Source organism: Parasteatoda tepidariorum, chromosome 5 (assembly GCF_043381705.1).
Source record: "Parasteatoda tepidariorum isolate YZ-2023 chromosome 5, CAS_Ptep_4.0, whole genome shotgun sequence".
NCBI classification, from domain to species: Eukaryota; Metazoa; Arthropoda; class Arachnida; order Araneae; family Theridiidae; genus Parasteatoda; species Parasteatoda tepidariorum.
This window is the reverse complement of record NC_092208.1, coordinates 85,622,371-85,649,867: the sequence shown is the minus strand read 5'-3', so window position 1 is coordinate 85,649,867 and position 27,497 is coordinate 85,622,371. Positions and strand designations below refer to the sequence as shown.

The 27,497-nt window shown below is 31.5% G+C and overlaps 1 protein-coding gene across 1 annotated transcript; it reads left to right on the top strand.

Annotated features, from left to right (window-relative positions):
* The first annotated feature begins 1,625 nt into the window (after nucleotides 1-1,625).
* Nucleotides 1,626-24,838, top strand: LOC107457264 (uncharacterized). Its single transcript, XM_016075390.3, has 2 exons — nucleotides 1,626-1,835; nucleotides 24,243-24,838. The coding sequence occupies exons 1-2, from the start codon at nucleotides 1,661-1,663 to the stop codon at nucleotides 24,647-24,649; spliced, it is 582 nt and encodes a 193-aa protein (XP_015930876.1). The 5' UTR covers nucleotides 1,626-1,660; the 3' UTR covers nucleotides 24,650-24,838.
* The last annotated feature ends 2,659 nt before the right edge of the window (nucleotides 24,839-27,497 follow it).

The window sequence follows — 27,497 nt, the reverse complement described above, 5'->3', positions numbered from 1 at the left end:
GTCTCTCAAAGTTATAGTAGTGGTATATAACTTATCATCAAATCAGTGAAAATTCACCTGGTTTAGCAACCACTTAAATGCTATAAATTTTGACCTATCCATTGCATCTTTTCTTATATGTTGTCGAATTATTGTGGCGATCAAAAATGTTCCATCTTAACATAAAATACATCTTATGACAAAAGTTTATTTACCACTTTAATAATTTTGAGAGATCATTGGACGTCTCGTTAACTGGGAAAACGCTTAATTTTTGAGACTCTCTCTGCGTCACTAGTCAAGAAATTTGTTAATTAAAAGAATTTTAAGTGCCCACCGGAGTGTGTGGTGGTCAGAGAGCTGACCTCACACCAGAAAGGTCCTGGATTCGAATCCTGGATAAAGTATGGATGTTTTTTCATTCTCCGTACTATCTGTCCTTACTGTGAGAGCTTGGCCCACCTAATATGGTGCTCCTGAAAGAGTGGCCAACAAATCTTCCTTACTCAGGGATGACACAAGCGATTATTTATGTAAAAAGTGATAAAACTCAATTCACTCTTGTTTATTTATTTACTGTTTCTTTAATTATTTAATTGTATCTACCACTATGATTTACATTTCTTATCATTCAGATATAAATATTTTTTTACTACACCCTAGGTCGTAATCATCCAGTTCACAATCTTAGAGAATCCTTAGTGAATTATCGATCTTTGTGATATCTTATTGAATCTTCGATCAGTGTATCAATCATTGTTTAGAACAAGAAGGAAACAACATCAACAAAATTCTAACGAGCAAAAGTGAACTTTCAATATTGAACTTTAAAAAAAAAAAAACTCTTAATATATATTTTATGTTTGACCTCTTGTATAGCTACCACAATGTTGCTAAACTCAATATGTTTGTAACTCAAAGTATTAATACTTCATGATGTATGTGATAGGAGCCGCTGCTTGGCCCAGGTGCCAAGTTTTATTAAATAAGGCAAGCAAGTTCACCCTAGGTCGTAAATTGAAAAAAATATGCTGTAAAAAGATTCTAATTAAAATTTCTCCCAGTGGAATATTGAATTTTAATAGTTAGCACTTTTTGCAATTTTAGTCGTTACAACTACTGATACCTGAATGAAAAGCGCCAATGAAGGGGGGCAATGGAAAAAAATAAAAGAATTTTAAAGTGACTTACTGCTATTTTTATACTATTAAGTCACATTTATTAGTTCATTGATGCTTTTTTTCACAATTCTGCTACACTGCAGTGCAATTTAATAAACAGAGTAAGTTCTTCACGATTGATTCCGAGAAAAGTGGCTTGACAACTTTTCTTCTTCTATTGCTAATGCTAAAATAGTATTTCAAAAAACTGATAAAACAAAATTTATTTTTGAAAAACTTTTTTTTTCCGCAATACGTAGCTTAAACCATATAAAGATGCCAAGTATTAAAGAAAATCTCAATTTTGAATTTTTTTGTCGCTTGCATTGATTTTTCAATTGCAACGCAATATACACACAAATGAAGATTCCTACTAAAAAACGAATAATCGTGATTTTGTTCCGTGCCTTGCTATTTCACAAATAATAAATGAAAGAAAGTCGCCAACCAGTTTTTGGCGGCAAACAGGATGGGTAAAACACATCCGTATCATCCATTTTCGAGGATATAAACGAAACGTGATGTTAAGAGAAGAAAGAGATAGAAGAGATATGAAGATGAGTTTGGAATGGTTTTATTTACCTTTGCTCGTGATGTCAACGGCTACTTTGGCGCAGGACGTAAACTGGGGTTTCAAAGTAAGGTGTTTTGTGGTACATGGGGAAGTTATCTGCCCTGGTTGCAACACGCGAGCTGGTAAGTAAATTCATTATCTGTTCCCCAAGTTTTATAGTTTAGAAATTCCAACTAGCTTCGATTTGTGAAGAAGAAAAAATTTTCTAATGTTACCAAATTTTATGTTTTAGTTTAGGATTCCTGGTTTAGTAAATTTTATTTAAAGTGATTTTATCTACCATTAAATATAAATTATTCACATGTAGTATAAATGAAATATAACAACAACAGTAATATTTAAAGTCTAAATAATAAGAAAATTTTACAAGCTTATATCAGGCCTGCCAACTTTTAACAATTAATGTAAAAAAAATATATTGGTGGTAGCTAAGTTAATGTTTAAATGTATTATTATTATTATTTTTTTCGTTCACACTTATTTTTCACATCATAACATATAAATGCATTGGTACCAACTTTACCGGTTTTGCCCGGAAGATTTTAATTTCTGATTAATAGTGGTAGCGAAACTATTCCATTGAACTTTTTGAATTATAATAATACTTAAATATATATGAGTTTGTTCACCGCGACGCATAAATAATTACAACAAATATATCAAAGCATAATAATATTTACAATAGCGAATTTCAAAAAGGCCAAAATATAAATACATTTTTTAATGAGATTGTTTTTCGGTAATTGTTTTACCGCCACTTGGACAACCTATTTTCGAACAAACTGAAAAATGGCAGGTATGTAAATGATTTATAAGTTCAGATGCAATACCACTTAGTTCCAACTCCTTCGTGGTAAGGCTTTCAAAATGCAGGGTAAAATTACCAAAAATTCTAAAAGCTTTGGTTTTTAAACGCCTACCATTCTATAAAATATTTCGCAAAAAGCGTAGTAGTTGGAAGGCCTGTCACTTCAATACTTGACTCAATATTTTGCAGAACTATTGAGTCAAGTATTCGAAAATCGAAGTAGTTGGCCTCAACGCTGCTTGTACCATTTTTATTTTATTTTATCATTATTGATGAACTGTCTATTCACGAAACTGATTTCAGACAGTAATAAAGCCTTAACATGTCCACTGCCTGCCGAGTGCAGGTGTTATGCTATATGAATTAACTATGAACCCCCTAGTCAAAAATAGATACCCAAAAAATGCAAAATTTAAGCAAATTTATACGTAAACAAATATTTTATCAACAATTTTATGCTGGATAAGAATGTATTTTACATACGTTATTTTTACATATTATGTTAATGGTAAATTTGCTTCGTCAATAATATTTACGTAAAATACACAGAACTATTTTTACTAAATCTAAATAGTAAATTTACTTCGTCAATATTACGTGAAACATAGAAAAATATTCTTACCGAAATAAAATGGTAAATTTATTTTTTCAGTATTACGTACAATATACAGAAGCATTTTACCAAAATCTGAATGTTAAAATATACGTCAACATGTATACGTAAAATGTACAGAACTATCTTACCGAAATTTTTAATGGCAAATTTGCTTCGTCAATACCACATAAAATGTACGAAAGCAATCTTGCCGAAGGGTAGTTCTTAACCACTTCAAAAAAAAAACTTTTGCCGAAAGCCGGAGCAGTTGGCAACCCTGAACGGCTTGCTGCTAAATTTGGACCTTTTATTGCAGATAAAATTTTCTTATTTTAGCCCCCTTCCTAAGCATTCAACATTAAAAATGTTACCACGAAGTCTCAGACCAGAGACGTGGTGGCTCAGGGTATGCAGCACTCACCTCCTAATGAGGTGACGCAGGATCAAATCCCAGCGATGGCTGGTCGATACGAATTCTGCACACAGCTCGCACTGACCACAATGCTGAAGTAAAATATTTTCAGTATAGACAAATCATGGGCTAAAAACCCCTTGCCACGGGCTAACCAGGGGAGGTTTTCGTGGTTTTCATGTCCATGTAGCGCAAATGCGGGTTAGTTCCATCAAAAAGTTCCTCACGAAATCAAATTTCTCCCAATACTTCATACAAGAGTTTCCATTGTCTTTTGAATTGGGTCCAAGGTTACGTAGTTGAACAGTGGTCGTCTTGAACTCAAAATTGAATTTGGATGTTCAACGACGGTTATAAAATATTATAGTCATATCCTTCAGCATTTGAGTTTTGCGTGAAATTTAATTTCCAGTGATTAAAGCCAAAGTTTTTAAAACAAACAGAATTTTCACAGGATCTTTATCAATACTTCAGAGCATGGCCATTCCAAGGATGTCATGAGTGACTATAAATGTAAAAAGCGATGACTATTAAAAACAAAAAAATATATATTAAAAGTAGCAATTTTTTATGGCTTAGTTAATCCAGTTCACAATTGGAAGTGAATGTGAAGAACGTTTTCGTTATAAATATGAATAATTTGCGTAAAAGTCTTAATTTAAATATTAAACTGTTTTATCTACCACGACAAATCAATAATTCAAACATATTTAGATAAGAGAGATTTAGACACTTGCGAGTGTCGGTAAAATAGCTTCTTTTTTAGAAAAATATTAATACCATAAGTATTATAAGACTGCCACTCTCGAAAAATCTTTCTCAACAGCCGTTTAAGTTGGCAGCTACTCATTCCTTTATCTGACCTTTAATGTATTTCCTTAAAATAGTTTTATGTACTTGTGGGCGAAATTTATTTATTCTAATTTATTAGACTAATACATTACCTTTGTTACCATTAGAAAAAAAAATATCCCGAAACTACGGAGATTCCGTAGTTGTTGGAAGGTATAACACCAACACATAGTATATTTCATGACAGTTATATACGCGACATTTAACAACTGAAAATGTTTGGGGGCAAGTGCGGTCAATGTCAACATACGTTTGACATTGAAACAGAGAGAAAAAGAAAAGCGTTATTTCAAATCTGCGTCAAACGCTTCCTACTTCTGCCAATTTCCACTCAATTAACTTTCATCATTTAATTTTGTTCTTTCAAAACAAAGTAGATCTCAATAGTTATTAAACACATTTAACATCTCTCCTCTGACTGCTTTTCCACAAATTATAAAAAAATTTTAAAATTTTCTACTTAGTATTGACGTTTACTAACTGCTTATTTCAACTCATATTTTTCTTAGATCATAATAATTCATTTTTTAACGAGCGCAATTGCCAGCCGAGTGCTGGTAGTTTTTCAATATTTTTGATGAGTGGTTATCTATGAAAATATTAAAGTTAAATTATCTTATATTAGCAACCAGTTTAGTTTTCAAATTTTACAATACGTTCCTTTAATAAGTATTATGTTAAGCCCACGTTAAGGACTTCAAATTAATAGCTGTTAAAGTAGCCGAATGTCAAAGATCTTAAGGCAAATCTTAACAATTTTCTTAAGATTGTTTTTTTCCCAAAGAAAACTTCAATTAAAAATTTTATTATTTTATAAAATGAAAATTCAAATCAAGAAAAATTTTGCAGTTAAGGTGAAAGCAATAAATGTGAAAGAGGGTGAAAAATGTAGATGTTGTCTTGTAGTCTTCGAGGAAAAGATTGAGGTTAATTTTTGATAATTTCGTAGACAATAGCAGTAATATAAGGATAAACCTGTTGCAATATTACGTTATTATCACATTATTTTCGAGAAAAAACATATTTTCGGAAAAAAATAGTTGGATGCATCTTACACCACTTAGTCTATTTTATTGACACGAACTATAGGGAAAAAATTTCATCGCGTAATATCGCTGCGCGGCATATGTTCTTTGGCCCAGGCACCCAATTCTTGGCAAATAAAGACAAAAAGCGTAATATCGCGTGATCCGGCAATGAACGCGGTAATCTGTAATTTACGGTAATTTGTTTCATGCTTACATAATCTCTCTTGTTGCTTACATTATCTGGTCTCAATATAATTCTGATTAGTTATGCGACGCATCGAACGGAAATTACTGCTATCGAATAAAAAATACAGGATTCGTTTTGAAAAACTCCGTCTGACTTTTTTTTTCTGGATCTAGGGGTATAAATATTTTTCTCCTGCCTACCGGCCTGTGTACTAGAGCTAGGGGCAGGGAACTGTCCTTGCATCAGAAAGGTTCTGGGTTCGAATCCCGGGGAAGGCATGGATGTTCTTTCGTTCTCTGTACTATCTGTCCTCACTGTGGGAACGACGTTGGCCCACCTAATATGCCTGAATTGACGGATGTTAAGACAGGTCAACATTGAAAAAAAAATTCTGTTTAATAGAATAAATCATTCGCCAATACTTTCGCCAAAGCACAATTTTTTTTAGCCGAATTTTATCGCATTTTGAGAGATGGCGAATGTCCTGAATATGTTATTGTCATGAAAAAACACTTTTTCTGCAAAAATAGTTGGATGATAATTTGCATCTTGCGACCACTTGATTAATTTTATTGACACTAACTCAAAAGAATTTTGTCTCGTTATATCGCGTGATCTGCAACGAAACTGTTAAAAAATCACCTACACAGATTATTATTTTTTTTTCATTCATCACTGTGATACTGGAATCAACTTCGCTCTCTGTAAAAATATAAGTTGTAAAACTAAATATAAAATTCTCTCTTATAAATTAACTTTCATAACATCATGACACGAAGCGAAAATACATCATAAATGTCATTTCTTTTCTGTGGCGAATTTCGGTGAAAATTGTTCAAATATAGCACAATTATGAATAAAGAACAGGAAATGAATCCACATTTTCGTATACTCTACTTTCGAAATAGAACTTGGCATGTGTTTTCCAAAATTTGGCCAATGCGTCATCTGCACGCAAATATGATTATATCCGCACTTGCTTTTGTGTTTTGAAAAGATGACACTTTTCGCAGTAAATTAATCGATACTTTATTTACATACAGCACTTTAAAAGTACTGTTTACAATTCAATATATTGAAAGAAATATTAATATTAAAATAATTATTATAAAAAAATTATTGAAATTTAAATTCTTAAAACATTTTCTCGTTTTTAAAACAGACCTACCATACGCATCCGTTTCATTGTGTTTGCAATGTATTTGGTTTACATTAGTGTGGTCTAAATTAGAAACAAAACCAGAGCAGAAACTTTTTCACTTTTCACCAGGGCTTGCTCCTTAAAAATTAAAAAAATACTGATAAAATTTTAATAAAAAAAAATAGTGCGTGGAGTCCCTCTTTGCGGAAGAAGTTAAACTTCGTAACCTGCGACGTTAATTGTAGAAGAATCAGCAGTCGTAGAAGGATCACTAGTTCTATTCAACGACTCTTTTTTCTGCTCCCTCGCTTCCGTGCTCTGTAATAACGGTAATATTGTGCATTTTTCCCTCCTGGACCTCTTGAACCAGTGGAAGTGCTTGTGGTTGCCTCATCGTCTCGCCCTGGAAAATGTATTTGTATTAATAATGTATGTGAATGCGTCATAATGTAATTTCAGAAGAGAAAACCTAACAATCAATTGATATTCACAAGAGACGTACCTTGACATAACCTTAAATCCGTCGCATTGTCCGTGGGATTGTTTTCACTCATTTTTTACAATTGTTATCCACTAAATTTGAAAATAAAAAATACTACCCTATTAAATTATATGTGTATCAAAACAAACTAAAAAAATATTTATAGAAAAACAATACTTTTATTATTTTTATGCTAGTGAGAACCAAAACAATAGAAAATGAATGAGGGAAAACTGGATCCTACCACGTGATTTCCCGGCCAATAAAAATGTAGCGTTAAACGTTTAACGCAACCTTGTTGGAAGTCGCATAAGAAGTATAACTTCAGAAATATTTATAGAAAAACAATACTTTTATTATTTTTATGCTAGTGAGAACCAAAACAATATGGAAATGAATGAGGGAAAACTGGATCCTACCACGTGATTTCCCGGCCAATAAAAATGTAGCGTTAAACGTTTAATGCAACCTTGTTGGAAGTCGCATAAGAAGTATAACTTCAAAAATTGAATAATTTTTTTTATTAGTTTTCAATTCAATATTATAAATAAAAAAAGCTGTGACTAGATCCGTTTATTTGGAAAATTTAAACGTAATGGTGGACACGAATTTATAAAAAATAAATTTTATTGTCTAACTTATAATACCACTTTAAAAAAAAGTAATGCTGAAAGTTTTTCTAATAATAGTAAAACATTACGTTTTAATATTTAATTTTGGCTCAATAAATTTATTAAGCAGTCGAGTGTTCGGTTTTCTCTGTCTAAAATATGAAAAGTTGCAGCTATGCATTTGATTTTATATTTTATAACCAACGTTGAACAGCCGTCCCATTTTAGAGTTACGACTTTGGAGCCTTTTAATTTTGAAACTAACCCAGAAGACAAGAGAACTTCTGGATCAAGCAATTGGGTAAAACCAGACTTCGTATATGACATTTTGATGGAATTAACTCGCATTTGCGTTGTGTGGAGAAGAAAATCACCCAAACCTCCCACGGTTAGCCTGGCGTCAAGGGGATTCTTACCCATGATCCGTGTATCACTGTAGACATTTTGCGTCAGCACTGTTGCGTGCTTTGCGGGCAGAATCGATATTGCAGAAATCTCAAATTGCTACACTTTATAAAAAAATTATTTTCTATTGGTGACAAAATATAAGAAATGTAATAAAATACCAACTCTTCCTGTTTTCCCCAAAGGTTTTATTTTCATATTTAAAGTGGTAACGAAACTCATGTTACTCCATTAAACTTTTTGAAGTATAATAATAATTATAAATGAGTTTAACCCTTTCGCGCCGACTGTCACAAATGCGTGCCAGCATAAAACCATATCAATCAGGGTATAAAGATAAAACTGATGACCAAAGTAGTTCTTTAGCAGTTTGTTTGTGGGAGGGGTTATAATTGTTTGATTTATTTAATTCCCCATTACTTTAGTTCAAAATAAAATTATTTAAATATACTTTGAACTAACATTGATTATGATTGAACTAACAATTATTAAAGTAAAAGCAAAGTAAGTCTGTCAAATTAGCAACGCCTACATTTAAGCTACCGTTTTTTATTTATTTACATCCTGATTCTGATTTTGTACGAATGCTTTTATGAATCACCCGTCCCCAAGGGGTTAAACACCACTACATATAAATAATTACAACAAATATATCAAAGCCTAATAGTCTTTACGCAAGATAATTTCAACCTGGTCAAAATATAAATATATTTACGAATAAGATTGTTTTTCGGTAATTATTTTACTACCATGGGAAAATCCATTCTCTGAAGAAAAAAAAGTAAAAGTTGTCAGGTATGTAAATTCTTTTAAATTTAGTATATTTTATTTTAATAATTTTTCCACCACTACATATCAAAAATCCAAACTAACATATAAAAAGCAACTTTATCGCAGCGGTGACATTTAACTCAATATCCCTCGACATATAGGTTAATGCCGCTTCGCGGCAACGCACCGAGATTGGTTTTATTTACAACATTCCAGCGTAGACACTTTTTTAAAGTGGTCGTAATTATAATCATTCTACATGTTTATTCAAACTTTAGCCAAAAGCGGAGCAGTTGGCATCTCTTGTATTGACTAGCCATCGCTGGGATTCGAACTTCTTTAGGAGGCGGGGCTAGCCACCGCTACTCTATGAATTTAACCAAACGTTTTGATGCATTGACAAGTTGAATGCCACGCTAATTTTACATGGCTTGCCCGTCTGGCCACATGGTAAATAAATACAAACTAAATTTGCTAATATTAGACACATATTGCTAGTTTTTAAAAGGTTTAACATGACAATACTACTTATAGTGGTGAATTATATAAACCTACGAATTGTTTAGAAATAGTGGTGAATAAAAATCTCAAGAATCACAATTAATAAACTACCACTTGAAAATATTTATTCGCTATCCGGAGCATGATGCCATCTCTGTGTATATAAATAAAACTATTTTTTTGTGTTCTATATTGCATTAATTTCTTCAAACCGATCAATATACTTCACCAATCAATACTTCAATAAAAGAAAATTTGAAAATTTATTGGAATTATGTGTTTCTAATAATCTTGGCTTTGTCGGTCACCGGTGACCCCCATGGCATTCAACGTGTTAGGCATCAAATTTGAGATAAAGAAAGATTTTGAAGAGGAAAGAAGTGGCGGTTTCTTGCGTTACCAAACAACTTAAGTTTATTTTACTCTATTAATTAGTTCACTTCCTTCCTTCAATCACCGTACCAGAGATGCCAACTGCTCTGGATTCGACATAATATTTTAATAAACAGTAGTGAGCTAAATACAAACTAAAATATACAGATTTTTCGGTTAATATAGCTAACTTTTTAGAAGATTTAGGTAAGGCTTGTCGGCACCAAAGTGTCGTTTCACATAACCTTTTGAATTAGTTAGAAGTACTGGTGAGTAAAAACCCTAAAAATCGAACCTAAAGATCCCTAAAAATCGAATTTTACCACTCGACAAATATTTATCTGCTGACTGGCAACTCTGCCGTTTTAATACCTATAAGGAACTCACGTCCAATTTTTTTTTCCAGTAGCATTGAAGTGTAATACTAACAAAATAACATATGCTTTTGTTTACACAAAATTTAGTAAAGCAAGAAATCACCACTCCTTTATTCTTCAAAATCTCTCATTGTTTCAAATTTGATACTTCAGGCATTAAAGGGTTAAAATTACTTAAATCAGCATGACATAAATAAATATTGGAACCCTTACAATTGGGTATAATATGAAAAAAACACAACAACTTCGATTTCGTAGGAACAACATATGACGCAATGCTAAACGAATGGAATTTAGTTGTTGTTTATATAGTTATTGTTATTAGTAGTTGTTGTTATTTGTTTTAGTTGTTGTTGTTTATTTAGTTGTATTTAGTTTCAATAACTTTTCTTTATAATGCAATAAAATCTGGCGAGCAGCTATTTAAACGATCGAACACTTTGTTTGTTTATTTGTGGCTTGAAGTTAGGCTCGCAGAAAATGCCGTTCATGGGCTAAATTTAGTAGGAACAACCCAACCTGTGACGTAGGCTATATTATACCCAATTATGCCCAGAATTTGTTATCCAATACAGCATTTCGCGCTCTGTTATACGTTTATTAAAATGATAGACTCTTAAGGAAGAAACTTACATTATGAAGCATAAACTATATGGCAGAACTACACTCGTACAAAACGTTTTTCAGTCCAGTTTAAGGGCAGGGAAATTTTTGGTCTAGAACATTTTGCACTATACCCTGTTTCAAGAAAAGAAGAAAAAAAACATAATCCCTATGGAGAAAGTCTGTTTGTATCTAAATGCACGCCGGATGGAATGCAAAGCTCCCAGCGCAAATAGTATATCAACATCGCCAATTCTTGACGTTACACAACATTCTTTTTCTTGCTTTCTTAGACCGTGTGAAATGAGGAAAACAAAACTTATTGAATAATCAATTAACAAATTATAGGAATTATTAAAAACGATATCTAAAAATAGTAAAAATTAAAAGTCTTTTTGTTCGCATTAAAGAAACTGATGATAGAATAATAAATATTATTTTTTGCAGACGATTTTCTTCTGCAGCGAAACAAAAGTAAAATTTCTTTATCACGCATATTATTAGTTAAGGGTATGCCAGCATCAGAAGCGCCATTTTTAGTGGTCCAATCAAACCAACCATATGATGTTGCTACTGCAACATCATATGGTTGTTTCTTTTTCAAGTACGAATGTTCTCCTTATTTAAAGAAAAATGTAGCCGAGTCTAGGATTCCTGTAAGACTACGAAACTATAACCTTTTTTTTCTTAATAATTCTGTTATATAGCCTGAAAGATAGCAGGAATTAAATTTCTACCAGACTTTTTCAACTTTTAAAATCTACTAAATATTTTTGATAGCATATTTGTGTAATTTTTGATAACGAAATAAAACGGAACTATATGCAGTCGTAGATGATTGATTAAATCTTATACGACAATGGTCTTTTCTTAACTTGCAACGGATCTATTCTATAGAATAGATGTCCGTTCGTATGAGGGTAATCCAGTGGTTAGAGAATCGAACTCCTGTCGAGAAAGGCTGGGTTCGATCCTCGACTCCACTTTGACTGTTAAAATCTGTAAAATTGAAAGATCTGTGGTCAGTTTTAGAGCAGTACCATGAATACATAGATCTTCCCCTTCAAATCTAAGTCTAAATTTAGGAAGTGAATGAAATCTTCAAAAATGAAATGCAAAGGATCGAAATAGTGAGGGTGCGTCTTCGGATTATCCTCAGGAATGTTTCCCAGTAATGGGAAATTCAAAAAAGTCAGAAACTTAAAAATCGATTTCTCATGAACTATTCGACCGATTTGCTCAAAATTTTTATTTTGCCATATGAAATTACATTCCTTGAGAAGATGTAAAAAAAATTTATACCTGACAATCCAAAATTTTTTAAAACCATTCTTAAATAAAACTATAAAAAAAATATTTGCTTAAAATCAATTTTTGTATTATCTTTGGATAAACGTATTTTATCGTTGTATACATAATTTTTCAATTCGCTTAAGAGTAAAAGCGAAATACGCAAAAAGTAAAATTAACATAAAGGATTCCAAATTTTGGAAGGACCTTCTAACCAAACTATTGGGACCATAATTCCAAGATTACGACTACCCCGTTTCTGGGGGGGGGGGGCAGGAATCCGAATCCATCGAAAAATATGTATGTTTATTCAGAGAAAGTTCGTTGTTGTGTTGGAGTTTGTAACTTAAAATACCGTATTTGAGGTCACCCCCTCAATCATTAGTTCAAAAGTTATTTAGAGTAGTCCGTTTTCTTTTTTTTTTCTTTTTCTTTAATGTGCACGAATCTCTCTAAAGTACATCATAGTCATGGTCTGGCTTTAAGAGACAGCACATACATATTCAAACTTGCATATACATATTCTTATCAAAAGCAAGAGCATACATATTCAAACTTGTAATGAAAGATTCCGGCAGAACTAAGCGGTATATCAGATATATACATTTAAACGTAAAACCACTTTTTTTTCTTCTTTGTAATATATAAAGGCACTTTTTGTGTCCAATTATGGACACTTTTTTGCAGCAGATCTAATAATATAAATTTGAAATGTCACTGCTAAAAGGATAATAATTTGCAATTTATTTTTTTACGTCTTACCGCTTTTTATTTTAAATAATTTTTATTACCATTGATATTTCCTCACCGAAAGCTAGGCTAGTTATATCCCGATACTTCGTTTTTAAATCTATGTAAAAATCAATTGATTTTTACGACCGCTATGTGAAATCAAAAACCTGTCTAACCAAAATTTTTTACTTTTGAAACAGTTTTTTTTTTTTTAAAGGAAAAACATGATTGCACAAATATTTCATGATTTCAGTTATTCAGAAACACAAAATAGTTCTGCATACAATAATTTGCTGTCGCGAGGACTATTCATCATGGGACTCAAAACCACGTTGAGGTTAAATTCGCTTTGGTAACCGGACAACCTGCGTTCGATGTCAAAGAAAGAGAACCGACGCCGCATACTCTCAGTCGTTTCTCAGACTGGTGAAAGTGATCACCCATCCGCACACTGGCCACAACTAATAATACTTAACTTCGTTGAGGTACTGGGAACTGTATCTTACGAACAATCCACTGTGGAACAGGAGACAAGACATGTGATTTAACCTTGATATTGCATGGTTATAAAGATCCCCCAGATATTTACGCCAAATGATTTCTTTTTAAGAAATTACGTCGAAGACACAGTTTAGGAATCAAACAATGCAGAAAAAGTATAGATAGATATAAGTCATTTTCAAAGTATTATGTGCCACTGAAAGTAAAGTGATAGTGAAATTATATCAATTGAAGATCAAGGGGAAAGAACGGTTTATGCCTATTTTTAGAGAAAAATGACGTTTAAAGGTCATCTGTTGCAGTTTGAGGATTACTCAGTTTTGATAGATCAATAAAGTGGAAAATCGGTTCTCCGCGAGTGTTATTACAGGGTGAAGATGGCCGTGTGGTGAAAAAATGGTCCCTGTCCACTTGCAGACAATCGAAAAACGAAGAAAACTATTAAAAAGAAGATGACAGGATGCTTGATAGGATGTATTGATTGAAGAGGAATTTTGTGGAAAAAAAACTGTTTTTGTCCAGCCTGATTATCCAATTTTATTTTTTTTTTTTTCGACGTCAAGAATTGTGCATTTTGTTGGGAAATTTTTGCAGTGTGTGATCAAATACGGCTTATCATTCTTTATATATATAAACCTTTTATTTATGCATTGAGCATTACAATCATTGAAATCATACAGAAGTCAAAGCTTTATTTCATTAAATTAAAATAGTGATAAGCCAGTTACATTTTTTGTTTATTTTTGATTAACTGAAATATTTTTAGTACCACTTCATTTTAACAATATAAATAATTATATTTAATTCTACTAACAGAGCTGTTTACCTACTGCGATTTTTCCTTAAATAATTTATTCCAGTGGTAGATATGTTTCTGTTTTTAATGTACTATTTTTAATTCATTTGAACTTTTCTTCCATACCACTACAAATAAATGATATATAAGTTCATCTGCATCATCACTATGTTCTAGCTCTTTCGCGGTAAAGCTTTTAAAATGTTGGCAGAATTACATACCTGCCAACTCTCCCGCATTTTGCGGGAGATTTTATTTTCATATTTAAAGTGGTAGTAAATATATACTATTTTTTTCTTTTATAAATTTAATTTTTAAATGATTTTGATCACCACTATTCTTACAAAAATTAAGCTTATATATTAATATGCGTTACTATCATGGTTGTCAACTTAATTTTTTTCAAATACAACGTATTTGTTATNTAAGTATTATAAGACTGCCACTCTCGAAAAATCTTTCTCAACAGCCGTTTAAGTTGGCAGCTACTCATTCCTTTATCTGACCTTTAATGTATTTCCTTAAAATAGTTGTATGTATTTGTGGGCAAAATTTATTTATTCTAATTTATTAGACTAATACATTACCTTTGTTACCATTAGAAAAAAAAATATCCCGAAACTACGGAGATTCCGTAGTTGTTGGAAGGTATAACACCAACACATAGTATATTTCATGACAGTTATATACGCGACATTTAACAACTGAAAATGTTTGGGGGCAAGTGCGGTCAATGTCAACAAACGTTTGACATTGAAACGGAGAGAAAAAGAAAAGCGTAATTTCAAATCTGCGTCAAACGCTTCCTACTTCTGCCAATTTCCACTCAATTAACTTTCATCATTTAATTTTGTTCTTTCAAAACAAAGTAGATCTCAATAGTTATTAAACACATTTAACATCTCTCCTCTGACTGCTTTTCCACAAATTATAAAAAAATTTTAAAATTTTCTACTTAGTATTGACGTTTACTAACTGCTTATTTCAACTCATATTTTTCTTAGATCATAATAATTCATTTTTTAACGAGCGCAATTGCCAGCCGAGTGCTGGTAGTTTTTCAATATTTTTGATGAGTGGTTATCTATGAAAATATAAAAGTTAAATTATCTTATATTAGCAACCAGTTTAGTTTTCAAATTTTACAATACGTTCCTTTAATAAGTATTATGTTAAGCCCACGTTAAGGACTTCAAATTAATAGCTGTTAAAGTAGCCGAATGTCAAAGATCTTAAGGCAAATCTTAACAATTTTCTTAAGATTGTTTTTTTCCCAAAGAAAACTTCAATTAAAAATTTTATTATTTTATAAAATGAAAATTCAAATCAAGAAAAATTTTGCAGTTAAGGTGAAAGCAATAAATGTGAAAGAGGGTGAAAAATGTAGATGTTGTCTTGTAGTCTTCGAGGAAAAGAAATGAGTATAGGTTGAGGTTAATTTTTGATAATTTCGTAGACAATAGCAGTAATATAAGGATAAACCTGATGCAATATTACGTTATTATCACATTATTTTCGAGAAAAAACATATTTTCGGAAAAAAATAGTTGGATGCATCTTACTACCACTTAGTCTATTTTATAGACACGAACTATAGGGAAAAAATTTCATCGCGTAATATCGCTGCGCGGCATATATTCTTTGGCCCAGGCATCCAATTTTTGGCAAATTAAGAAAAAAGCGTAATATCGCGTGATCCGGCAATGAACGTGGTAATCTGTAATTTACGGTAATTTGTTTCATGCTTACATAATCTCTCTTGTTGCTTACATTATCTGGTCTCAATATAATTCTGATTAGTTATGCGACGTATCGAACGGAAATTACTGCTATCGAATAAAAAATACAGGATTCGTTTTGAAAAACTCCGTCTGACTTTTTTTTTTCTGGATCTAGGGGTATATATATTTTTCTCCTGCCTACCGGCCTGTGTACTAGAGCTAAGGGCAGGGAACTGTCCTTGCATCAGAAAGGTTCTGGGTTCGAATCCCGGGGAAGGCATGAATGTTCTTTCGTTCTCTGTACTATCTGTCCTCACTGTGGGAACGACGTTGGCCCACCTAATATGCCTGAATTGACGGATGTTAAGACAGGTGGACATTGGGGAAAAAAAATTCTGTTTAGTAGTAAAAATCATTCGCCAGTACTTTCGCCAAAGCACAATTTTTTTTCGCCGAATTTTATCGCATTTGGAGAGATGGCGAATGTCCTGCATATGTTATTGTCATAAAAAAACAAATTTTCTGCAAAAATACTTGGATGATAATTTGCATCTTGCGACCACCTGATTAATTTTATTGACACTAACTCTAAAGAATTAGTCTCGCTCTATCGCGTGATCTGCAACGAAACTGTTAAAAAATCACCTACACAGATTATTATTATTATTTTTTTTTCATTCATCACCAGTACTGGAACCAACTTCGCTCTCTGTAAAAATATAAGTTGTAAAACTAAATATAAAATTTTATCTCATAAATATTTATAACATCATGACACGAATCGAAAATACAATTTCTCTTGATTATGAATAGTTTTCAGAGTAAAATACATCATAAATGTCATTTCTTTTCTGTGACGAATTTCGGTAGAAATTGTTCAAATATAGCACAATTATGAATAAAGAACAGGAAATGAATCCACATTTTCGTACACTCTACTTTCGAAATAGAACTTAGCATGTGTTTTCAAAATTTGGGCAATGCGTCATCTGCACGCGAATATGATTACATCCGCGCTTGCTTTTGTGTTTTGGAGAGATGACACTTTTCGCAGTAAATTAATCAATACTTTATTTACATACAACACTTTAAAAGTACGGTTTACAATTCAATATACTGAAAGAAAAATTATCTTTAAAATAATTATAATTAAAAAAATGATAATTTTAATTCTTAAAACATTTTCTCGTTTTTAAAACAGACCTACCATGCGTATCCGTTTCATTGTGTTTGCAATGTATTTGGTCTACATTAGTGTGGTTTAAATTAGAAACAAAACCAGAGCAATAACTTTTTCACTTTTCACCAGGGCTAGATCCTAAAAAATTTTAAAGTGTTGATTAAATTTTAATAAAAAATTTAATAATTTATTTTTATTAGTTTCCAAATTAATAAAAAAAAACTATGACTAGATATGTTTTTTTGGAAAATTTAAGCGTCGTGATGGACACGAATTTATAAAAATGCATTTTTATTGTTTAATTTTTAATATCACTTTCAAAAATTTTTAAGCACACTCAAGCCCTGATTCTTTATAGTAAAACATTACGTTTTAATATTTAATTTTGGCTCAATAAATTTATTAAACAGTCGAGTGTTCGACTGCTTAATCGACCTTCAGACCTAAGTCTAAATTTAGGAACTGAATGAAATCTTCACAAATGAAATCTCCTCTGCAAAGGATCAAAATTGTGAGGGCGTGTCTTCGGATTATCCTCAGGGATGACTCCCAGTAATTGGAAATTAAAAAAAGTCAGATACTTCAAAATCGATTTCTATGAACTATTCGACCAATTTGCTCAAATATGGATTTTGCCATATGAAATTACATTCTTATGTAAAACAATTTACGCTTGACAGTTCAAAAATTTTCAGAATCATTCTTAAATAATATATANTATAATTATATATATTTACTTAAAGTTAATTTTGCATGGAATTATCTTTCGATAATCGAATTTTATAATTGTGTGCTAAAGTTTTCAATTCGCTTAAGAGCAAAAGCGAAATACGCAAAAAGTAAAATTAGCATAAAGGGTACCAAATTTTGGAGCGATCACCTGACCAAACTATTGGGACTATAATTCCAAGATTACGGCAACCCCTTTTTTTTGGGTTTTAGAAATCCGAATCTGTCGAAAAATATGTATAATTATTCAGAGAAAATTCGTTATTGTGTTGGATTTTGTAACTTAAAATATCGTATTTGAGATACCCTCTCGATCATTAGTTTAAAAGTTATTTACAGTGGTCCGTTTTTATTTATTTATTTTTTAAATGTACACGAATTTCTCTAAGTACATAGTCATTTTCTGGCTTTAAGAGACAGCATATACAACGCAAGTGCATACATAATCAAACTTGTAATGAAAGATTCCGACAGAACTAAGCGGTATATCAGATACATACATTTAAAGGTAAAACCACTTTTTTTTTCCTTTTAATATATAAAGGCATTTTTTGTGTTCAATGGTGGACACAATTTTCCCGTAGAACTAATAATATAAATTTGAATTGTCAATGTTAAAAAAGATAATAATTTGCAATTTAATTTTTTACGTCATACCGCTTTTAATTTAAAACAATTTTTATAATTATTAATATTTCTTCAAGTTCTGTCAATATTGAGTGCTTGTTTCAATTAAGTTCTAGAAAGTTGATAGATTGATCAATTTAAACTACAGTAAAGTACAATAGTATCCAGAAATACTAACTTAATTAGTAAGCTAATTTTTTTTCCCGATATTTCGTTCTTAGTTCTATGTTTAGCCGACCGGTCTGTGTAGGGGGCAGGGAACTTTCCTTGCATCAGAGAGGTTCTGGGCACGAATCCCGGGCAAGGTATGGATGCTCTTTCCTTCTCTGATCTATCTGTCCTCACTGTGGGAGGTTGGCCCACCTAATAGGGTGCCCCTGAAAAAGAGGTCAACAAAATCGCCCTATAAATGCCTGAATTGGCGGATGTTAACATAGGTGGGCATTGGAAGGAAAAAAAAGCTGATGTTTTAAATTTCAATTAATTTTTACGACCGCTACGTTTAATTAAAAACCAAACTAACCTAGTTAGTAGATTTTTCTTTTAAAACAGCTTTCTTCTTTTTTTTTTATTTGAGGAAAACCATGATTGCACAAATATTTCATAATTTCAGTTATTCACAAACGCAGAACAGTTCCGCATACAATAATATGGTGTCGCGAGGACTATTCGTCATGGACACAATTCATCGCAGGTCCAATTCATCACAGAGACAATTTGTCGTGAGCACAATTTTTTGCCGTTTCGGTGAAATTAATCTGTTTTGAGACGAATATCTTGCATTGTGTACAAAGTCTAACTAATTAGAGACGAACATCTTGCATTGTGTGCAAAGTCTAACTAATTAGAGACGAACATCTTGCATTGTGTACAAAGTCTAACTAATTAGAGACGAATGTCTTGCATTGTGTTTGTGTACAAAGTCTAACTAATTAGAGACAAATGTCTTGCCTTGTGTACAAAGTCTAACTAATTAGAGACGAACATCTTGCATTGTGTACAAAGTCTAACTAATTAGAGACAAATATCTTGCATTGTGTACAAAGTCTAACTAATTAGAGACGAATATCTTGCATTGTGTACAAAGTCTAACCAATTATTTAATTTATGGCCGTTTAAATACATATTACGAAAGCACCTAGACGATGATGGGTTTGTGAATCTGTATACGATAATATGGAGTCGCGAGAACAATTCATCGTGGGCACAAGTCGTCTCACTAACAATTCATCATGGGCGTTCGTGTTGGGAACACATCGCGAGCACAATTCGTCGTGAGCACAATTTCTTGCTGTTTCAATTTCTTGATCATCTTCAAAATTAAACTATTTTGAAGATGAATATCCTGCGTTGTGAACAAAATCTAACTAATTATTTACTTTATGGCAGTTCAAATACATATTCTAATTTGCTTATTGTTGTTTACAAAGGGACGGGAAGGTATGGGCAATGCTTGCATAAGACACTAAAATTACCTTAATTTTTCAATATTTCTTAAGTGCATAAAGACTGTTGTGGTTAATCCTTAACGTCCAGCATAATAATTTCGTTAAAATATATATACACGAGTGTAAACTATTTTTTTAAGTAATCCGTCGAAACATGTTTGGCAGGAGAATATAATTTTCGACTTGTCGTGCTTGTTCTTGAAAGTATCTTAATAAGTTTTAAATTTTTAAAAATTTTCAATTCCCCAAATGTAACTTTAATTACAAATATAAAAATTTCCAAGTTTAACATTTTTCAACAAACTTTTTGTTACATCTTTTTGCTGTAAAAAAGTTTATCTTACGCATCGTTCTTACCTCTGCACTTTTTTCTAAATAACAATAACCCAACTCCCTAAGGTGATGACGAAATATTTGAACAGCCGCAGAAGTTATCAAATAATAAATTTTACAGCCACTTTAAATATAAAAAATGAAATCTTCCAAGTAAATTGAAAATAGCAACAATTCAAAGGGAAATGTGTACATCATTTTTATGCGGGCTATGATTAGTCAATGGTTAATAATAATGCACTAGCGTGCTCTTAAAGTTCTTGCGGTGTTTTCAAGGTTGATGGTTCCAGGGCTCGAAAACCCGCCCGTCCTCGGCGGTCAAAAATTCCTCGCGGACAACGAATTTCTCGAATCCGACGTCCGCGCGGACGGCCATTTTCCCGTTAATGTTCGTGATACATTTTAAATTTCAAACTCAAAAAACGCGGTACCCTCGGATAAATTGACATTCCAGATAACTTGACCTTTGTCATTTAAATTATTTCATAAAAGAAATACTAGGTTACTATTAGTAACCTAGTATTTCTTTTATTATTACTGTATAATGTAATCCTAGTAACTACTAATTCATTGTGCAATTTACATATATGTTTGTAGTAAATAAGAGAAAAATATATTTTTATTTATTTAGAAGCTACGGGTTAGTTTCAAAGGAGGACGGGTGCATTTATTATTTTTTTTTTCCGACATCAAAATTGTGCATTTTGTTTAGAAGGCTGATCATTCTTTATATATATATAAACCTTTTATTTACATTGAACATAACAATCATTGAAATCATACAGAAGTCAAAGCCTTGCATTAAATTAAAACAGTGATATACCGGTTATGATATCTTTTGTTTATTTTTGATTTGAGATATTTTATCTACCACTTCATTTTAACAATATAAATAATAATATTTAATTTCACTAACAAAGCTGCTAACTTATTACGATTTTTTTTATAACTTATTTAAGTGGTAGCTATGTTTCTGTTTTAAATGTACTATTTTTTATTCACTAGAACTTTTCTTCCATACCTCTACATATAAAAGATTTAAAAGTTCATGTCCATCGTTACTTTGTTCTAGTTCTTTCGTGGTGAGGCTTTTAAAGTTTTGGCAAAATTACCTAAAATTCTGAAAGCTTTAATTATTATACGTCTACCACTCTATATAATATTTTGTAAGTCTGTATTAATGGCCGCAAATAGTATATTGATTGTTTGACAGTTTAAATTAAATCTGCTAACGTATTTTAATTTTTTTATACGATGCTTTCACCCTGATCCTATTCTGTATTAACAATGCATAGGTGCCAATTTATACGGTCATTGCGAATTTTTTTCTCTTTTTTTGTAAATTCAAACCTATCTATATAAGATAAATTAGGCAGCTAGGAAAGTGAACTATGCAAGCTTTTAGCCTTGTTAATACAACCATGCGCAAAACAATGCCTAAATTTTTTGTAATGTAGTGAAGGACAAAAATAATTCTGAGAAATTTTATATCAACAATAGATATTAAGAAAAAAATATATATCTCATCACTGTTTGTATAATTTGACAAGTAGATAAAACGTGACATGTCTATTGGAAAGGATGTTAATATTTCCTAGGCGAAGGAAATCCTGTCCCTTTCTTTTAACTCAAAAAGATAATTTAAGAAAGAAAAAAATATATTCTAAAACCACAAGTGGAATAATGACTAAAACACTTAGAATGTCACGTTGGAAATTCGAAGGAAACGCCTTCACATAGTCAGACAGGCAATTCTTTTGAAAAGAAACCTTTTCACCTTTTCTCATTCAAATGTTAATGGAATTGGTGATCAATTCTTTAATTGTGCAACAGGTTGGACAAAATAATGGAAGCACTTCTATTCTGGCACATTTTTTGATCTATGCAAGAAAATCGTTTTATAAATTTAGAAGTGTTTAGGTTATGCGATTTCTCATACTTATCAATGAAGTTTAAAACTTTTAGAGGTTTGGGGGACCGACAATAAATTACAAACGGAAAATAGTGTTTTTGAACACCCTGTGCCAAAAAAATGCAGCAATACATTTGTTATTTAAACTATTTTTTGTTTTGTATATGCGATAATTGCACGAAATTTAGTAAACCTGCCTTAAATATTCATGGATTTATTCATCTCTTTACAAAATACAAATTTTTTTTGTCTTGCGATTTTTTTGCAGTAATTTTAAAAATACCCAATAAAATTAAACAAAATTCGTGGAGCAATTTAAAATTAACTACAAAATTATTTCTTTAAATTTGAGAAAATTTTGCTTAAAACTGCGCAAGATATGAGTAATTAAAGTAGTTCTATTACACTGCGCAAGCGCGGAAAAAATTAAAAATTTTTTCTTCTGAATTTTGCAGTGAATCGTATTTGACAACTAATAAAAAAAGTCCGATTCGAATGTCTAAAAGATATTAAATGTTTCAAGCAATTTTCTAAGTAGTTTTCATACCTTAACAAAATAAAGGGGGGGGGGGGGCTCTAATTGATAAGGGGTTTTTCACAAATTTCATTTTGTGCTATTAAACACGATTTATTAAAAAAAAACATCCCCCATAAAACTATTTTTTCTTTCGCATGTTTTCTTACCTTATATAATCGCATTTTGGGTGTATGAACGTTTATTTTAAGGTATTATCATTTGTTATTCAATATTATTACAGTAAATAAAAATAATTATTGCTACATTTTTTGGCATAGGGTGTTAAAAAATATTATTTTCAATTTGGAAATTTATTGTCGATCCCTCAAACCTGTAAAAGCTTTACACTTCATTGATATGTATGAGAAATTGTATGATCTAAACATTTCTGAAGTTATAAAATGTTTCCTAAAGTATTTCCTGAAAAAGATGAAGAAATTTATTAGTATAGAAGTGTTTCCATTATTTCGTCCACATCCTGTATTTCCCCTCCATAAAAAAAAAAATTTTAAAAAATTACACAGGGAATTTAGATGAAAACCAATCCTAAAGACAAAGTGTTACTTTGTTATCGAGTCCGGGATTTTCCTAACAGATGAGACGAGGCGAAACTCACCAACGTGGAGGCATATAGGGATAAGCGCTTATAAATTAAATTTTAAAAGGATTCTCACAGGGTTTAAAAAAATATATTAATGGTAGTAAATTTTCGTTTCCTTTTTTTTTTTTTTTTACTACAATGCAGGTTCAGAATGGCCATAAACTAGAAATTGCAAACGTCCCCTAGGCCTCAGCTAGAGTTTGACAAAACCAGAGATGCAGGCTGCTCCGGACACAGCAAAATAATTTAAAACACAGTAAATAACTACAAACTAAAATTTACAATTTTTGAACTAATTTTACTTACTTTTTAAAAAGTTTAGCATGATTTATCGGTAACAAAGTGGTGAATTATAAAAGCCTTCGAGTTATTTAGAAATAGTGGTGGTTAAAAACCTTTTAAATTGAATTTATTAAACCAAGAATCACAATTAATAACCTACCAGAGCCGCAATAGCTCAGAGGATAGAGCGTTCGCCTTCCAATGAGGCGAACCGGGTTCGAATCCCAGTCGATAAGAATTCCGCATCCGGCTTGCACCGACCACAGTGGTGGCGTGCAATATCCTCAGTGGTAAACGGATCATGGATTAGACTCCCCTTGCCGTCAGGCTAACCGTGGGAGGTTCTCGTGGTCTTCCTCTCCATGTAACGCAAATGCAGGTTAGCTCCATCAAGAAGTCCTCCACGAAGGCAAATATCTCCCAATACTCGATCCAGGAGTTCCTTTGTCTTCTGGATTGGGTTCGAAATTACAAGGCTACGGAGTTTAACATAAGTAGTCGTAAACCCATAAAATTGGGTCGACTGTTCAACGACGGTTTTAAAATAAAATAGCCTACCAGTCGAAATATTTATTCGCTGTCCGGAGCAAGTTGGCATCTCGGCAAAACGAATCGTCAAAGTGATTCGAATCGGTGAATATAGATTAATAACTAACATATACTTCCACAAATAACTACAGATTTAATATCTAATTATATTTTGCTTCACTTCCTAGGTTTGAGTTGCCCTCGAGTTAATCCACCAGTCCGCGCCTGTGAAAACGAAAATGAATTCTGGCAACTTCCACCAAAGACTAAAAAACCAACAACAATTGATGCGGAGACTACGACTTCAGTAACAACTGAAACCGAGACAGAGACTACGACATCTGAAGTAACTACTGGTCAAAATATTTTCGATAACCACATAGGAGATGTGCCTGCAACTACACCATGGGATTTAGAATTATTCCTGTACCAAATCATAAGCGAGCCTCCAAAGAGAAGAACAAAAAGGGATGACAACAGTTGCAGATGGAATGGGGATTGCCCATGCCCACTTATCTGTTGCAGAACATCTGAGGACTGTGAAAAGAAGTGCATGATGGGAGTTCGATTGCCACCACCTTGGGGAACTGGTTAATAAATAGATATAAATTCCTGTAGGTCATTTACATCATTTAAAAACATCAAAAATGAAAGAATATAGGACAACAGGTAAAAAGTTCAGAAGTATTTTTGTATGAGCTTTACACACACCTCCGATTACTTTGGTTCATTGCATCAGGTTGTGTTTATCTTTGTCTCTTGAATAAAAAACATTTGTGTGTAATCTTAAACTAAATACTGAGATATATACTAATTTAATGATATATATAGCATAGAATGGTAGACATAAAAACCCCATTTTTAATAACCCCCCAAAAAAAGTGTTTAAAAACTAAAAAAAAAAAAAAAANAAAAAAAAAAAAAAAAAAAAAAAAAAAAAAAAAAAAAAACTGAACTCCAAATTAAAAAAAAAAATGACAAATCAAACTTTCTTGCTTAAAAATTTTAAAGAAAAAAACTTTAACCAAAAAAAAAAACTTTTTTTACTTGAAAACTACAAAAGTATGTATTCTTTAAAAACATCCCATTTGTAAACATTAACAACTACTTACATATTGAAATAAAAAAACACTGATAAACGATAATTTTATTTTTTTAATTTAACTGTGCAGAAGTTAATTAAAATATCACCAATACATATTTTTTCTATGTTCTTTCATCCCATTAGTACGAAAAAAGAAAAATAAAAATTTAAAGTAGTAAAGAGTATAGAAGTACTCTTTACCACCATAAAAAATTATCATAGTAAAAAATCTTTTTTTTTTAAAGAAATACTATTTTGAAAAAATACACCACATAATCAATTCTTCGGTTTTTCTTTTTTTTTTTTGGTTTTTTTTTTTAAGAGAAAAAAAATAACTACATTTTTATAATATCAGCTTATTTTATATTCCGTGATTCTGATTGACTTTGCTAGTCTTAGAACCCAAATTTCTGGATCCTAATTTTCTTCTTTATTGTGCATATTGAATTCTCTTGTATTGTTTGTTCACTCTTGAATTGTGCATATTGAATTCTCTTCCTTATTGTGCAGATTCATAATTATGTTATTCAACAAAACAATTAATTTTATATCAAAAAAAGCTATATTTGAGCTATTAATGCTTTTAATTAGGGTTTATGAAACACCTGTTTTAAGAATCATAAAGAAAACGAATTTCTTTTCATATACGTATTTAAAGGTTGATTAAAATTTTTGTAATTTCTTTCTGCTGAAAAATTACGTGCCCTAGGGGATGCATTTAGTTTATTTTTTGCATACCAGCTATGAATGATTTTTGAAAAATTTAAAGCGCTATGACGTATAAGCGAAATCACTCGTGTCTATAGAGTTTAAAAAGTATTAAAAATTTAGTTAACAAAAAAATTTAAACCTTGATTAAGAATTAACGAATTATGATAAATATTTTAACATTTCCTTACAATTGCAGAATAGTCAACTTAAATAATAAAAACCTCCAGCAGAAATATCAACAGAAAAAATATTAAAGCCAGTAGCAAATATGAAACTTTCGCAAAAGAAAATTTCCCACAACACGTATGTAATATATAGAACATTTCATATACATAATTGTTGGGATTTTCATAACCAATGAATTACAATAACCCTATTAGACTAATCTAATCTGCAAATTTAAATTGTTGGCAATATTTTCCTTTTTCGATTGAAATGAATGGACTTTAATATAAAATGTTTTTATAATGTTATTGAATTCATAAATTTGAATAGTAGTAGACAATTAAATCACTTTAATAAAATTTTAAAACATTTTTTAATAAATTTTTAAACAGAGGTCTAAATTAAGAAAAAAAATAGCTTCAAACAAATTACTTTCAATATTTAGTAGTATACTTATTTAAACAGTCAACCCAGCAATAAACCAGGTAAAAAAATATTTTGATAGAGATTTTTTTCTAGAAACTTTCTTAAATTTAGGAAATTTTCAAGAACATACAAAATCTGGAAAAATTATTGATTAAATCAAGAGAAATCAACAAAATCAAATAGTGTTGTTGTCATAGGCCATTAAAGCAAGAAGTGTGAGTGTTCTTGTTTTTCAGTGGCGCCATCCATGGCCAAGAATTCAATTTCTGTCACACCCGTTTATGGGGCGGAACCTTTTATACATACATTTATTCATTAACAGATCGTAATTTTGACCTGAATCAGAGAACAATCTATATCCAATTCAGTACCCTAGAGGTATAATTTGTTACAAGAACAAGGGGGACTTTGTGACCCAAAAGATTTAATGTGCACCAGTCACCATTCACTACATGGGAAGTTTTTGACCGACTGGATTTGAACTCCTGTTCTCATGAACTTGAGTCAAACGCCCTGCCAACCAGGCTATCCCGGCCTCATGAAATAATTTAATAGCAAAAGTAGAACAGTCGAATTGAATTGAATGTAAGTTTTAATGGCGCAAGGTCCAGAGAGGACAAGCTGCGCCAGACACACGTTTTTAAAAACATATTAAAAGGTAGGATAAAGTACAATTACACAATCAATAAGTATAGTGAAAATGATGAGAATTCTAAAACAGTGTAAATGCAAGTATTTTTATATGTGGATAAAACTTGATAAAAATGGNCAATTTGGAGCATGTAGGCGCAGGTTTTCACAATTGGCACGGATCGGCGCAATTGGAGCAGCACTTGCAACACTGGGAGACCTATATCCATGACTTTCCATGATTTTTTCAAAAAAAATAGCAAAAACATTACATTTCATGACAAATTTTGCTCAATACTGAAATTCATGACTTTCCATGATTTTTCATGACTTTCCAGGTAAAGGAAACCCTGTATGTAGAAAGCAAACAACTTGTATGAGCTTATCAGATTTGATAAAAATAACTATAATAAAAGACAAGAAAGAA

Coding starts and splice junctions, on each gene's coding strand:
- LOC107457264 (XM_016075390.3), top strand. CDS start 1,661: ATGTTAAGAGAAGAAAGAGATAGAAGAGATATGAAGATGAGTTTGGAA. Junction 1,836..24,242: donor TGGTTGCAACACGCGAGCTG/GTAAGTAAATTC, acceptor TTCACTTCCTAG/GTTTGAGTTGCCCTCGAGTT.